The following is a 16,675-nucleotide window of genomic DNA, read 5'->3' on the forward strand; positions in this document are numbered from 1 at the left end:
CATATATTCGTCATTTTTATTTTAAGAAACAGAGTAAGTTTTTTTTTTGTATACAATTCTTCGGTCGTAGATTTAAAATTGAACAGTTTGAAAATACACAACGACTTCGTAACGCTCGTTATCTTCGTTTTAAAAAACAAAATATGTTGTTAACTATACACATTTAGTCTTTTAATCTTTCGTTATTTCAAAATTGTTTCTTTACGTATCTGCTATAATTCTTTAGATTCGCTGTAAAGTCGTACGTATGGTTTTGCAAACGTAACACGATTGCTATTCCTTTATCGAATTTATCGAGCAACGTTCGTTGACAGCCAACAGATATGCGATCGAAGAAAATTAATTTTCAGTTAAGGGGGCGATATTAAATTTATAGAAGTTGGTTCTTGAATTGTTTTTATAAAATACAGCATAAATATTAAGAGATACATCCATAATTATATTGAAAATACTTAACATATTTATTATTTGTGTTACTTCTTACAGCATGATATTCCTCGTTAAATAAACCCAATGAAAATTCAACAGATCAATGTAAAAGAAAACACCGATTAACCTCGTGATCTTCCGTTGATTACGTGCCAATTGAATTGTTCCGAAATGAATTTATTACGCGAATTAAATGTAAATGAATCTATCAGACTTTAGCGTAATTTATAGCGTCAGGTGCAAGTTGTAACAGAAAATAGTTCTAACTTTATAATATCATCGTAACGAATTAACGCTTGAGATCAAGATTAATTAATCAATTAATGCAGGCAAACATTTCAAACGATATTCTTCACAGACAAAGCTTAAAATTAATTATCAAAAGAAGAAGAAAAGAGACTACTACTCTCCGCTAATTCGTTCGCTTATCTGGTCAATTTTTCGTTCACTTCGTTACATCTCATCTTATCGTATTTCGTCGATCAATCGGTGATAAACGTCACCTTCGTTTAATAGATTTAAAGCTATCGACGCGACGAACCATGTTCGCGAAAACAGAGATTACAATCGGATATGAAAGGAGTATCTGACAGAGAAACTGGAAGAGTCACACGCGACGAGTATTAAAAGAAACCTAAGTTCTTGGTGACTTTCTGCTTCTTATTCGATTTAAAATGTACGATACGAGTATCGATATTAACTTACGTGACAAGAATATACTATATATAAATTTCATTTAAGACACTTTTGAATTGCAATCGTTGAGAATTGCAGAACGTCGGTTTCGATCGACAACGCACACGGTCCACTTTCAAATTTCCGCTAAAACCAAGTGCTACGTTTCTCGCTTGTTCCCTTTTCGTGCGCCGGCCAAATCGCTGCAAACTGTCGTTTGAAATATTAAATACGCGTTATACGTACAGCAAACAATGTTATTCGTGCATCGAGTCGCGAAAACTATTCGACTACTCGCGGACAATGTATTGCGTGCGTTATACGAGAAAACATTTTGAAATTTGTTGTTGCCACTGTTACGAAACTCGATTACCATGATTACCGTTGATAACGTTTCAAATCGATCTGAAGATGTCAGTACATAGAACTACGAGGCATTTAACGCGAACACGCGAGCAGGACGCGATCGAACGTGGAAAGATGAGAGAAGACCGTGAAGTAAAATTTGTTTATTCTCGACTTGAGCTTTTAACGATTAGAGAAAATCTAGTTCGAAAATTTATCAAGTATAATTGAACGTGGCCGATTTCACTGATTGGGCTGGACAGGAATAAATAATCGTTGTACGTGTGAGAGTAACATTTGTTCGGGAGACTCTTCGTTTGCGAGAAAAATAAGTTTGAAAATTCATCCTATTTTCTTGAAAATAAAATTTTAAATGGGAAAATATCATTCTACGTTTCTGATTTATTTTCACGCGTAGAATAACTTCTCGTTGATAGTTTAACCCTGTCCAGTTTCGAATCAACCACGTTCGGGTGTACTCGATAAATTTTCAAATTTCATATTCTCGAAAACTGATCCGAGAAATTTGATTCCATACTTTTCCTTATTTTTCCGCAAAGAATCGCGTCCTGCCCGATTTTACGTGTTAGTCGAACAGACTCTGTATTTATATTTCGTAGAGATGACAAAAGTATTTAAAAACAGTCGATTAAGCGTTACATTGTTAAACCTGGATATTAACAATTATTATTGTTATCGTATCCTTCGGATGGCTACTTGTAACTGTATATTAATTTTTTATTAACGCATTTGCAATAAGTGTTTTGCAATTTTTATATTCATATTCAGACTGATTTCATATTTTACCAATACAATCGTGACAAGTATCGTAGTACTAATGAATTTTCGTTATTAAATACCTTTCATTATAGTACTAACAAAGTTTCAAAATGTTTAATATACAATATGCACATAAAATTGTTCTAAAATCGTAAGTGTTCTAATACTATCGTGAGTCAGCATACATATATCGTAAATAGACTGCGGATTTTTATACATTTTTTTGGGAAATCTGAGAATGCAAAAATACACAGAATGAAGATACGCGAATATATATACGCAAAATATTCAGAGTATTTTATCGTTTGTTAATATATTTGGTAGATAAGATAAACTATCTAGGTTTCGTTTTAATTATTTACAAAGATACGAAGTTGCTTAAATATCCGCAGTCTAATTATTTAATAACATTTATAGACACGATATCTCTATTATTTATAATCGATAGAATGTCGATTAAAAGGAAGGTGATGATAATAAATCTCTACCCTTTTTTTTTTTTTTTGTTGTTGATCGAGATCTTTTCTTTTCGTCATTGATGTTACATCTTTCGTTCCTCGTAACATTAAAAAATTCAATAATTTAAACTACTATCTAAACGTTACTTTGCTTATCCTTCTTATGTCTGTAACGTATCTATAATAAATACTTTCTTAAAACAGCAGCGCTTAGAATTCTAAATTTATGTCTACGTATCTGTACATAAATTCAAAAATTCCAACATTGCGTATGAAGAACCATCCATCGTTCGATTCCCGACAAATTAATCGACGAACGTGCATTTTAACAGAAACGTTAAGGCATTTTTTAAAAAATGGAATTATTCAGCTTGTCTTACTATACTCTCTCTCTCTCTCTCTCTCTCTCTCTCTCTTCGGTATCGTTTTACGTACATTATCGGACAACTTGAAATCACTTGCTCAACTGTATTTTACATATACAGCGAATCGTCTATCAATTTCATTTATTATTTCGATTAATTCGAAACATAATAGACATATTAATTCGAAATCAATGCTATGGTATCTCTTGCTCGAATAAAATTCCGCACGTAAAGCTTTCTTACAAATTTTTACTTTTCATGGGATTACCTAACGATCTCATATTTTGAACAATAATGTACAATGACATGATATTTGTATATTATACGTACGATGAATGAAACGATAGATCTATAGTAGAACAACTAGAAAACGAAGACAACGAGAAACATGGAATTTGCGTCAAATGGCGCAATCTCGTCTCACACCGAAAGTGTCTTAAACTTATGCTGGCGATAGTGTAGCTTTATCGGAGTTCACACGTTGATAGTAGCGTGTGTCACTCGTCACCGTCACAAAGTTAACACTGCAATTCCAGTGAAACGTCGAAATTTATCTCTCTCGAATTTAATAAACGAAAATATTTCAAACGACAGTTTCCAACGACTGACGCAACCTCTGCGACGCTAATCCCGCGATCAAAATATAAAAGCGACCATCAGCGAAATATAAAGCGGGTTCCACGTCGTCCTAAGGGTGTCAGTGCTCGACCAATGAAAAATGAACGATATACTAAGTGTCCCACGCAACTTGGACAAGCTGTCGTTCTGACACGCTAAAAGATAGAAGAGAGTTTCGCTAGACAGAGTTTCGCTTTTTCTTAATGTAATCTTAAGATCGTCCCTGTTTCTTCAAACAACGATAAGATCACGAAGATGCGAGAACTCGATGGCCGGCCATTTTTCGTTACAGAAAATCTCAACAGACGTGTCAAAGCAGACACGCGATATCTTTTGCGAAATTGAAAAAGTTCTCAAGTGGAGAACGCTATTCAGGAAACGGTGATTCGAACAAACGGCGCGAGTCGATGCTCGGGTGAACTCGCGACGAAAGTGTACGTTGTAATCGTTCGAATCAAACTGATATCGCGAGAAACGCCCAAGTACACGTACCAAAGTTGCGATCAAAGAATCTTTTCAGAATGCATTTGTATCGTCGTCGTGTCAACACTACTTGGGTCGTCAGTCTCTGAACGATCCTGCTACTCTAAACAGGTGATTTCGGAATATTCGAAGCGATTAATTACCATCGCCCTCGATTGATTTTGTCCAACGAATTTTCCTTTCTATCTTCTATCCTTTCAGAGCTGTAGCTTGTTCCAGTTGCGTGGGACACTCTGTATACTCGCAACCATGAGTTCGATCACGCTCGGTGTACACACCGTCGAAACAACGAGGTCAACTCGTCGAGAAGGCAAATCGATGGATAGACTCTCGGCTTGTCCTACTAGGCGATGCAGCATCCGTTGCTCTGATGGCGCGTTTTGCCGCTCTTCGACATCGTGAAACCAGGACAACACTGATCCTGGTGCGTCAACGACTGCGAGTTGCTGAGATCGCTATGGAACGTGATGTAATTCTCTTTGCTCTTCTGTCGCTTCGAGACATCGGAATCGGCAGACGCAGCTCTGTCGTCGCGAGACTCCTCCGACGACGAGCTCGAGCTCGTCACGTTCAGCTCTGGTTTCGGATGTATCCCGGCCGATCGGTTCTCCGCGCGGGGCGATAAACTGTCCCTGTGCTGTCTGAAGTGTTCCTCGGTGTCGCTCACAAGGCAGCTGAACATCTCCGAGTTCCTGGTCATCACCGCACCCATCGAGTTCGACCTGCATTCTGAAAGTAGACAGGTTTTGAGGGAGAAATTATTAATGTTTCACTGGTAAGGATCACTATAATGAATAATAGCCTTCCGATGGCCTAATTCTATCGAGTTGGCCGAAGAGTTCGTTCGGTTTTTCTTGCAAGGTGTCTTTAGTGGCATTTAGTCGTGTCCCATTTCATTCTAAATATCATTGTTAGGGTCGTGCTGTGAAAGCTACCACATTCAGCGTGCATTAAAAAAAGAAAAAGGAGCTTGTCGAGATCGACGAATCACCGCGTAACCATGTCGACGACAAATTTAGATTTCGAATTATTCGATTCGTCGGGGAATCTCTCGATAAGACGTGGACAAGCTGATACGTATAAGCACACGTAAACGTATAATTACGTCTGCCGCGTATTTTGGATCGTTGCCTTGTACAAATACAACGTTCTAATTAATTTCTTGTTCTATCTTTCCCTTTCATTTATCTTTCACTGTCCTCCGCCTTCTGACTCTACTTTCAACCACCGAGTTAACGTCTCAACTGAAACTCGAGCTTAGAACGCGGGTCTCGTGTTCCTCGTTCTCTGTGCTTTTACCACCTAAACTTGTCGCATCGCCTAAACTTCGAAAACATGGAAATCCAGACGGAAACGTGAAATACGAAACTCGAACGGCAGAATGTAAAAATACAAAAATATCGCGCGAAACTGTAAATTTAACACTCGGTTCTATCTTTACCGAGTATCTTCTTACATCTCCCAATGGATAGCTTTTGTAAATTACAAGCCATCGAAATTTCAGACTCCTCGCGCTCTTTCTAGCATCCTATAGCGCAATCGTGTTTACGAGGAAATGATCTATCGTTTCAGAATTTTAGTTACCTTTCGAATCGGCGTTCTTCGTCGGTGAATTTGCCACTGATCGACGAGCAACGTCTTGGAACGTGATAGGCGAGTAAATTCTTCTTTCTTCAGGGATGAACGTGGAATCTGCAGGCGTTGGCGAGACAATATTCGAACCTCTCCTAGACAACGTGTCCAAGCAATTTTGATTTTCGTACATGGTGGCTGCCGTGAAAGCAGCCGGCGCCCCTGCGGATACTCTCTTCTCGGTGTTTCTCGTGTTCCACTGTGTCGGTTCTTGAATGGTAATTCCTTTCGTCGATGACGATCTATGCTCCCTTTTTTCTAACCAGTAAGTCTTCATCGTACCTGAAATACACGCGATATTCTGTAATACTGCACGTTTGGAGTCGTTTCGATGCCACCTTTTTCCACCATTTCGTTGGATCTTGACGATATTTGTAATATTGGATTGGCAACTAAGTGATTGCGGATTTTCCCATTAGGTGGTATTGACAAAATCTGCAATCACTTAGTTGCCAAGTCAATATATCTCATAATGCTAATTTCATACCTTTACCCTTCACTTCTATCTCCCCTCGTTCTTTAACTTTATACGACGGTGACAATAGTTCTCGCGTGGATTCTGATATGTGTATTTGCATTGCCTGGCTGGTTGCCTCCATACGAGATGCCGTGTTCACCGAATCGCCGAACAAACAATATCGTGGCATTTTCAAGCCGACTATACCGGCCACCACAGCACCGCTATGAATACCGACTCGTATTTGAAGATGAAGACCTGAAGTAAGAAATTACAAGAGTGTTACAATCGCTAGAAAAAAAGAAACGAAAAGAAGAGAGGAGATGAATACGCAGGATGAAGGAGCCACGTGTGATTTCAACGACTTTAAAGTATGTCGTCGATATCGTCGTTATGAATCATTTTTTCCCTGTACATTAGGTTGTCCCAAAAGTTTCTTTCGTTTCGTAAGCAAATAATAGACACGCAACGGTTTTTGCTTTATATCATTTTATTGAATTACGATCCATTTTGTTGTTATTGGAAAATGTTGTGCGTCTGCTATTTCCTTCTAAAGCGAAATTAACTTTTAGGACAAGCTAATATATGTCGAAGATGAAAGGATATCGGCGCCTTTCTTTTGGAATTTTTAAGAAGACCCCCAATACTTTAGTCTGGACTTTTCATTATGACTGTGCTTAAATAAAAAAACTTAGAAGTAGTTGTTTATGATTTAATCCGATTATGTGTGCCCGGCATTTATGATAATAGGTTTGGATTCGAAGTGACACAGCAGATCGCTGAACGTAGCCACAATCACGGAATGGACATTTTTACCTAACAGAGTTACGGAGTAATTGTATAGCACTTCTTAAAAATATAGTTGACCCGAGGGGTACAGAAAGATACGGAGAAGAATATATAAATGCAGTTCGACTTGGACAAAGAGAGTTAGTTGAGTTCTACTTGTACTGTGGACAAGTTAGTTGAGTTCTACTTGTACTGTGGACAAGTTGAGTTTTACTTGCACTGTGGACAAGTAAGTTGAGTTCTACTTGTACTGTGGACAAGTAAGTTGAGTTTTACTTGTACTGTGGACAAGTAAGTTGAGTTTTACTTGTACTGTGGACAAGTAAGTTGAATTCTACTTGTAATGTGGTCAAGTAAGTTGAGTCCTATGTGTACTGTGGACAAGTAAGTTGAGTTCTACTTGTACTGTGGACAAGTTGAGTTCTACTTGCACTGTGGACAAGTTAGTTGTGTTCTACTTGTACTGTGGACAAGTAAGTTGAGTTCTATTTGTACTGTGGACAAGTTGAGTTTTACTTGCACTGTGGACAAGTAAGTTGAGTTCTACTTGTACTGTGGACAAGTAAGTTGAGTTTTACTTGTACTGTGGACAAGTAAGTTGAGTTTTACTTGTACTGTGGACAAGTAAGTTGAGTTTTACTTGTACTGTGGACAAGTAAGTTGAGTTTTACTTGTACTGTGGACAAGTAAGTTGAGTTCTACTTGTACTGTGGACAAGTTGAGTTTTACTTGCACTGTGGACAAGTAAGTTGAGTTCTACTTGTACTGTGGACAAGTAAGTTGAGTTTTACTTGTACTGTGGACAAGTTAGTTGAGTTCTACTTGTACTGTGAACAAGTAAGTTGAGTTCTACTTGTACTGTGGACAAGTTGAGTTTTACTTGCACTGTGGACAAGTAAGTTGAGTTCTACTTGTACTGTGGACAAGTAAGTTGAGTTTTACTTGTACTGTGGACAAGTAAGTTGAGTTTTACTTGTACTGTGGACAAGTTAGTTGAGTTCTACTTGTACTGTGAACAAGTAAGTTGAGTTCTACTTGTACTGTGGACAAGTTGAGTTTTACTTGCACTGTGGACAAGTAAGTTGAGTTCTACTTGTACTGTGGACAAGTTAGTTATACTTGTACTGTGGACAAGTTGAGTTCTACTTGTACTGTGGACAAGTTAGTTGAGTTCTACTTGTACTGTGAACAAGTAAGTTGAGTTCTACTTGTACTGTGAACAAGTTGAGTTCTACTTGTACTGTGGACAAGTTAGTTCTACTTGCTGTGGACCAGTAAGTTAAGTTCGACTTAGACTTTAAAAGAAAACACATTTGCTACCCTGTTGACCGTGGATTCGTTAATTGAACCTAAGATCATTGTCATTAGCATCTCGAGTATCTAATCGCCACTAATCATATTTGTACCAATAAATATCATCCACATTGTATAACAACAATGGCTAATCCAAATGGAGATTCGTTACACGCCGCTAACCCTAATGAGATATAATAGTGAGATACTTCTAACGAATCATTTTTAATAAAATTAATGATCAAGTCTTCGAAATATTCGCAAAAATACGTTTACCATTGCTAAGTGCTATATACAGTGCTAAGCGTTCTTTAACATTTCCTCTTGGCTCAAGAGTAAATATTCGCAGTATTTGCGCATTATGGACGTGTTAGGAGGCGAAAGCGTGGGCGGAGGAGGAGCAGACTCGTTGTTCTACTTATTTGAAACCGAAGAAAGAATTTGTAAGCGGCAGAATCGTTTAATCCTATACAGGGTGAGTCAAGCTATGGGAATGGAAAGAACAGATCGTAGGAGGGAATATTAATTTATATAAATAACTAATAATATTTCTATAATGTCGCTTTTACTAGCAACGATATACACGGTGAGCGTGAAACGTATCTTTCCTTTTTCAAATGGAATTCAATATACGTGGTATCTGTACATAAATCAATTTTTCAGAACATTTCGCAAAATATATCGATCTTCTTAACGCGAACAGAATTTTATCCGAAATATAATTAAGTTACCTGCCGCGGAAATTTACCTGTGGATCGGTCTTTGAGATCCGTTATCGCTTCAACCATATCGAGCGCCATATCGCACACACGATCTGCGTGATCGTTCTCCTTCACTGGTGCACCAGATACCACCATGTATGCGTCGCCGATAGTTTCAACCTAGCGGAACAAATTGCAAGGATTGTCATCAAATATACGGGAAATATTCAATACCCTGGATGAAAAGAACTATCGAAATACGTGGAAACGAACGTTTGACCCTTTCGCCTCGGCAGTCCAGTCCGCCTAAGTACTGTCACTGAACGGAAACGCTCGCCAGAGATACGCACAGTGCGTGTGGTTGCTGTATATACGTTTTCCTAAGTCTTAAAATAACAATAATTCTTGTAAGAACCGTATATGAAATATCGTCTCACTATCAATGGATTTAATAAATTTTTTAGCATGAAACATTATACGATCGTTTGGATGTTTGAAATATATTGCGTGAAACGTTTTGATGTTGTTTCAACAACGAGTAACTTTAAGAAGTAATTAATAAAATATGTCGATAAAATCAACAGAAAATGTTCTGCCGATAACGAAAAAATATATTATTGGCCACAGATAGCACTTGTATATGCATCATTTGAATGTCGGATATATGGGGTGTCAGACCCAGGAGTCATCGCGTATAAGCGGCGCTCGAAGCGAAAGGGTTAAAGCAAACTAACCGTGCTGGTTCTCAAGTTTCTACAAATTTTCCATCTCCTCTTCTTTCGCTAAGAATACAACGTTCCCGATATTCCGACGAAATAATTAATTAAATCGTTACTAATTGGTGTGACTGAAATATTCAACGATAATTTCTTCGTACGTAATCCGCTGAAATATTTCATACCTCGAATGTTACGTATGGTGGTATTTTTTTTTTTTTTTTTTTTGAACGTTTTAACGTTAGAAGAGTAGACTCGCATCGAGGATGACGGAGAACGCAGCAAGATTAAGAAAGAATTTTGAAAAAGACGCGCGGTTTCTTTTAATGATCGTGCGTCGCGTTGTCGAATAAAGCAAGAGAATGATTTTGAGGACGAATAAATGTCTAACTCTTACTACCTAAGAATACCTTATACACCCGGTTCCGTTCTGTTAACGTGTCGAAAAGGGAGTACATCGCGTTCAACATGGACACCACCTCCATCGGTGTGATTCTGCTGCAGATCTCTGTAAATGTCACTACGTCCGAGAATAAAATTGAAACGCTGTCGAACATCTGAAATAGTCATGATAGTGAAACGTGTTAATCAATCACGGTCAGAGATGATTACTCTTCTTCGACATCCATCGCTTTCACGTACGATAGCGTAAATGGTAGTCGTAACGAGAGGACACGGTACGTAATTTGGGCAAACGTAGCAATCGATAATTTCGTAATTATTTACAAAAGGGACGATCTGATCGATTTCAACCACTTTGAAATACGTTGTCAAGGTCGGTGTTCCGAACAACTTTTACCTGTACGCGTTATTGCAAAGTTTCTGTTTCAATGAAATAATTTGGCAAATAATTACCGATAACTTTAGACGAGAAACAATTTCTAAATAGATTCGAAACTGTCGTGTACGTTTGTACATCGAATCATCTTGCATCGAGTTATAAAGTTCGCGATGAAAAATGTGATTCGCGAAATCTATAAAGACGTTCGAATTTTAAAATTTGTAACATCGACGATGACGAGAAACTGGTTGCTTTATGACAAAGAAAAATATTTTCGTAGTATCGGTATTCGATGGATGATAGACGATTTATTAGCGTATAACGGACAACGAAGATTCGTTTTAAAGCATTGCTCTTACCTCGCACGTGTCTATCGGACTCTCGCCGTTTCTCAAACGATCTGCCACCTGTTTCGGTATCATCTGATACAGCAATTCGTCCGTGCGTTTCATCTCCTCGTCCAACTTTCTCATAGACTCCTCTAGCTTTTTGCTTTTCAATTGCTCCTGGTCTAAAGCTAACTTCAGTTCCACCGATTGTTGAGTGCCAGCAAGCATCAGATCTCTATAACAAAAGGGTCACGTGCTTTCTATCTATACAATCTGTTTCATCATGATCATCGTGATATTGGTTTTTCGCAGCAACCGAGCAACTGTAGCACTCGCACACGCACTTTGTATTTGCACTTACGCTTCACATTTGCACTCGCACTTGCATTTTGTATTTGCACTCGCACTTGCACTTTGTATTTGCACATCGCACCTGAATTTCCCGTTTGTTCCTTGCGCTAACGTTCCGTACACGCTGCACTTTCAAGTCTGCTCTCAAGAAGTAGACTGCAATGTGCAAGAAACGTTTGCGCTAAAGATAAAGGAAAGTGCAAGCGCATGTGCATGTGCATGTGCAAGTGCATGTGCATGTGCATGTGCATGTGCAAGATCAAGTGCAAGTGCAAGTGCAAGTGCAAGTGCAAGTGCAAGTGCAAGTGCAAGTGCAAGTGCAATTCCAAGGGCAACTGCAACTGCAACTGAAACTGCAAGTGCAAGTGCATGTGCAGGTGCATGTGCATGTGCATGTGCATGTGCATGTGCAAGTGCAAGTGAAGGTGCATGTGCAAGTGCATATGCATGTGCAAATGCAAGTGCATGTTAAAGTGCATATGCATGTGCAAGTGCAAAGTGCATGCGCATGTGCATGTGCATGTGCAGGTGCAAGTGCAAGTGCAAGTGCAAGTGCAATTCCAAGTGCAACTGCAACTGAAACTGCAAGTGCAAGAGCAAGTGCAAGTGCAAGTGCAAGTGCAAGTGCATGTGCAGGTGCATGTGCATGTGCATGTGCATGTGCATGTGCATGTGCATGTGCATGTGCATGTGCATGTGCAAGTGCAAGTGCAAAGTGCAAAGTGCAAGTGCAAGAGCAAGTGCAAGTGCAAGTGCATGTGCAAAGTGCAAGTGCAAGAGCAAGTGCAACTGCAAGTGCAAGTGCAACTGTAAGTGCAAGTGCAAGTGCAAGTGCAAAGTGCAAAGTGCAAGTGCAAGTGCAAGTGCAAGTGCAAAGTGCAAGTGCAAGTGCAAAGTGCAAGTGCAAGAGCAAGTGCAACTGCAGGTGCAAGTGCAACTGCAAGTGCAAGTACAACTGCAAGTGCAAGTGCAACTGCAAGTGCAAGTGCAGGTGCGAGTGCAAGTGCAGGTGCAAGTGCATGTGCATGTGCAAGTGCAACTGCAAGTGCAAGTGCATGTGCATGTGCATGTGCATGTGCAAGTGCAAGTGCAAAGTGCAAAGTGCAAGTGCAAGTGCAAGTGCAAGTGCAAGTGCAAAGTGCAAAGTGCAAGTGCTGCCAAGAAACCAATATCACGACGTCTCGCCACCGTGAAAATTTTAAATGTAAAAGTAGCTATGATTAGAATTGCGTATAACAATGTATCGTGCTGATAAATCTCTATGGATATCGCGTACGAAATTCGTCTCTCAGTCGACGTTAATTGGTAAAGCGCCGTTTGTTAAGAATTGTGAAAAGTTTATCGCTCCTTTTCTTAAGAACAACGACTGAAATATTAACATTCTAGGGCTTAATAAATAAAAAGAAAAGTAGAAACTTTCTAAAGTTTTACAGTTAACCCATTAAGCACCAACATTCATCTGTGATTTCTTTTTAATCGATTCTCGCTATTTGTATCGTAATTATGAGAAAGAATTCCAAAAATTTGTTTAATATTCCTCTCTGGATGCTGTAATTTTTGTGGAATTTGAAAAAATTGGAGTACTCTATAGTACTGGAATAAACTATAATACTTGTTTGCTAGATTATTTTTTGTTTCCAATTTGTATAATATGTTCATTGTTCTAATATATTTCTCAACCTTGGAAAAATAATAATCTACGTCCTTTTAACAACGTTGAATTATTTTACTTATTAATCACTAGTTAATCCTCTTACTTTTTCTTTTTCCCTTTTATTGTTATTCTTATTGCGTTAGGCTTTCGCCCGTTACAAGCATAATTAATAAACGGTAATAGGTAAATAAAAATTTAATTTAGAAAGAAGAAAAATAGATAAATAAAGATGAAAATAGATAATACAAATTTAACAAATAAAAGTGAGAGTGTAACGATACTACAAAAGCATATAAATAGATGTGTAAGCAACAAGTAAATAACAGATTGCATCAACAACGGCTGAACAATCAGCCCAATGATCCAGTGAACCCAACCATGAAATTATTGTACAGCAAATAAAAATACACAAAATAAAGAGACGTCGCTTTATACATCTACCATACAAATTTAACGACGTAAGTTAAATAATATCGATAATATCCATGTCAATTTATTGTATGATAGATTGCTCGTACGCAGATTATAACAAAAGAAAACAAAAATGATACGTAACGATACCTCGATAAAATTTTCTCCGAATTTAAACGAAACAACATGTACATTAGGACAACTTAGGAAGGCAGAAGTAATAAAGAAATGCACTGATACCTGCTAAAGTCATGCATCGATAGATCATTAATGTAGAGACCCGTTGCGATCAGGGAATTCAAATCTGGCATAACGGGCGTACCAAGATACATCATCATCTTCCAGTTATCCATGTATATCATCTGACCTAATGAACGTCGTGGATATTTGTTACAAAGGTTCAAACAATCAATGTTGAAACGATGAAATTGCTTTGTGTCTATCGCGTTCTTACGTTGTCTCGTATTTTACGAACGCGAAACACGCGGTTCACTGTATTCGTTTCGAATTATATCGCCCGAAACGTTTACACGTTCGAATTCGGAAAATATTTTAAACTATACGTGTTACTCGACAATATGCGTTCTTTTTTCTCTAAATCGATGATTTTTAAATTGCAAACTAGAAGCTTCCATTAAATAACAATGTCTATGTATTGCACTTTTGATACGTACGTAGTCTGTTCCAAAAGCGTGTGCAAGATTTATTTATAGAAACATTTCTGGGTAACATTTTTCGGAATTAGAGCGATCGCCATAGTCGACGATGATTTTCTCTTTTCTTAAGCATATGGGTGTTCTACGGCCTCGGTGTTTCAAACGAGATAATAATTCTAGTATCGATAATTTGCTAATGGTTCTTCTCATTATTTCGCGTGTCTTAATGCCGACGAACAAAGCTATGTGTAACGTGAATATTTTAATAAACTTCCCAGTTCTTTCTCGGAACTAACAATCTAAATTATAAAGCAGACAGAGTCGTTATCTTTGGAACAGACTATACGTAAAATATAGAAAATAGAGTAAGAGAACTAAAAAAAAATTTTTTTTTGTCACTATCGCCTATTAAATTAAAGAAAAAACGTTGCAAAATACGTGTCGTTCGAACTCAGTCGACATAACAGTTAACATAGAAAGTCACCGCTATCTTCTTCGTGTTGCATAAAAATGATTTATAAACTTGCGAGACACTCTGCATGTACATAATTTCAGGCGACGCGTCAATTTAATCAAGAATTTAAATAAAAGAAAATATGGACAAATTATACTGCAATTACGTCATACGAGGATGATACATTGAGAAGAAATTTCAAAGACTCTGATTAGGTTCATATTTGTTTCGCAAATTGACGGCGACGTAAAATCGATTTAAAATCGGCAAAGTTTTTACAGATAGTAGAACTTCTTAAGTTAAAATTGTTGTCAAAGTTAGCAGAGCCCTTTGCGTCGGTAGGCTAATTAATTCAACGGAATAATTAATATATTTACAAAAGCACGTAACAACGTGGCGATAGCAAGTAAATTTGTATAAATTGCAGCAATATATTATTCAATAACGTGGTATGTTAACTACAGCCCGATAACAAGAGCTACGATCACCGAGTTTATTAGGCTCGGTTAATTAGAAATTAATTAGAAAATATACGACTGACCGAAGTAATCGATCGAACAATTTCTGACAGAACATCGATCGCTGCTTCGTGTGTTTCCCGCCTTAGCCGTGAGTCTTATAAAGAAAATGCTTGTCTTTCGCTAGAACCGTTCACGTACCTATTTCATATACATAGATATACGTTATCATAAATAATATTTCCATCGTTCCAAGTGATAATGTCGAGGGACACCGATACACGATCTAATTTAAGCAAAAAAGAACGAGCCTCGACGTAACAACGAATGTTTCGCCTCGTTGTAAGTGGAATATTTGTAAAAGCCTAAAACATAGTACGAAAAATCGAGATATACAATACACGATATAAACAAATGGTATAGTGTTAAATTCTTTAACGAAACAAAATAACAGTATCAAGTGGGAGAATAATCGATCTTTACGAGTGTAAACCGTTAAATGGACATGTCAAAGAAATTACCTTTCAATCTCAAGGTTCTGTCATCTACCGAGTCGAGTTCGTCGCTCAATAAAATTTCATTTTTCTGTCGATCTGGTGGCCGTTCTGTGAGAATTGGTTCCACGGTGACTAGCTCGAAGATATTATTCGTTCTGTTTAAAATCTGCAAAGAACAGGTCACGATTATTTCCGTGAATATGCGTAGCTTATTTTTACGATCTAATTCGATGTATGAACCTAATTAAAGAAACGAGACCTGAACGAAGATTTAAGTATAACACAAATTAAATATAACAATTTAAGATATTTTTCTCTCGTAATGTCCATTTTGCTGAGAAATGTGCAAAGGTTCGTGGTTTAAATATACGCGAAAATAAAAGCTATAGATGTAAATTATAACATAGAACAGGAGTAACAAGGAAGGACAAGATTTTGGCAAGATCCAATGAAGTAAACTGAGGGAAAGAGAGATTAAAGAACGACATAATGGTAAGAAGATATTACCAAAGAGAGATAGTTCGTATTGCCAGTTGAAAATAAAGGAAAGCTGGAAGGGATCAAGGAATAAGGAAAAGCACAGTACAGAATGAGCAGAGAGGTGAGAAAAATAGAACATTTTTTAAAAATATACGTACCGAGTGAAATTTGAATGCAATGAGTGGCCTGACAAGGTCGAAGAAGTGTGTAATCTTTTTGCCAACTAGATCGGGTAATATTACCATCAAGGAATTTCCGATACTCCTTACGATCATGTCTGATCTAAAAACGAAAGCTTAATTACGCGCTGTACACGCGGATCGATCGATAAGAAGATAAATAAATATCATTGGTAAAGATAGAAGCTTCACCAGGATAAGGAAAATGTTTTATTGTATTATTTATAAACGATGACAGTCTTGAGATTTTCTGACCGAGACGTTTCTGCATTGCCAGCATCGCAACTAGCTTCATCGGTGACCTCTAGACACGCACCGATGCTGTATCAGCTACTTGCAACGGAATATGTGCATTCTTTATATTCCAATGTTCCAAATGAAATAATCCGACAGTTTTCGAGAAGAACAAATTGCTTGACGTGTCGTCAGCGTTGCAACTAGCTTCGTCTAGACACGTCACCGATGCTGTACCAGCCAGTTGCAAACTAGCTGATCAACCGTGGAATATGTAGATTCTTTATGTTCCAATGTCCTAAGCAAAGTAATCTAAAGGCCGCTGTCCACGAAGAGTCGCGCATTCGTATGATCTTAGACTGTGAATTTTGCCAACGTTTCGAGGTTCTCAAGTAAAAGGATCGAGGTGGATAGGTCGTGATAGGCACTGCTGCTGGTGTACGAGATTTT

The 16,675-nt window shown here is 37.9% G+C and overlaps 1 protein-coding gene across 4 annotated transcripts in view; it reads right to left on the reverse strand.

The window, feature by feature from the left end:
- Positions 1-2: 2 nt before the first annotated feature.
- The window catches only part of LOC126864892 (soluble guanylate cyclase 88E), a 41,683-nt gene continuing 25,010 nt past the window's right edge, over positions 3-16,675 (reverse strand). For all 4 annotated transcript variants that reach the window (XM_050616751.1, XM_050616753.1, XM_050616750.1 and 1 more), the window contains exons 5-13: positions 15,971-16,094; positions 15,357-15,498; positions 13,508-13,634; positions 10,882-11,086; positions 10,152-10,298; positions 9,073-9,205; positions 6,273-6,500; positions 5,738-6,067; positions 3-4,882 (exon numbers count right to left, since the gene is read on the reverse strand). In XM_050616751.1, coding sequence (XP_050472708.1) covers positions 4,497-4,882; positions 5,738-6,067; positions 6,273-6,500; positions 9,073-9,205; positions 10,152-10,298; positions 10,882-11,086; positions 13,508-13,634; positions 15,357-15,498; positions 15,971-16,094 — 1,822 coding nt within the window. In that variant the 3' untranslated portion in view covers positions 3-4,496. The remainder of the gene's footprint in view (positions 4,883-5,737; positions 6,068-6,272; positions 6,501-9,072; positions 9,206-10,151; positions 10,299-10,881; positions 11,087-13,507; positions 13,635-15,356; positions 15,499-15,970; positions 16,095-16,675) is intronic.

The sequence above is a fragment of the Bombus huntii genome, chromosome 4 (genome assembly GCF_024542735.1).
Source record: "Bombus huntii isolate Logan2020A chromosome 4, iyBomHunt1.1, whole genome shotgun sequence".
Taxonomy (NCBI): Eukaryota; Metazoa; Arthropoda; class Insecta; order Hymenoptera; family Apidae; genus Bombus; species Bombus huntii.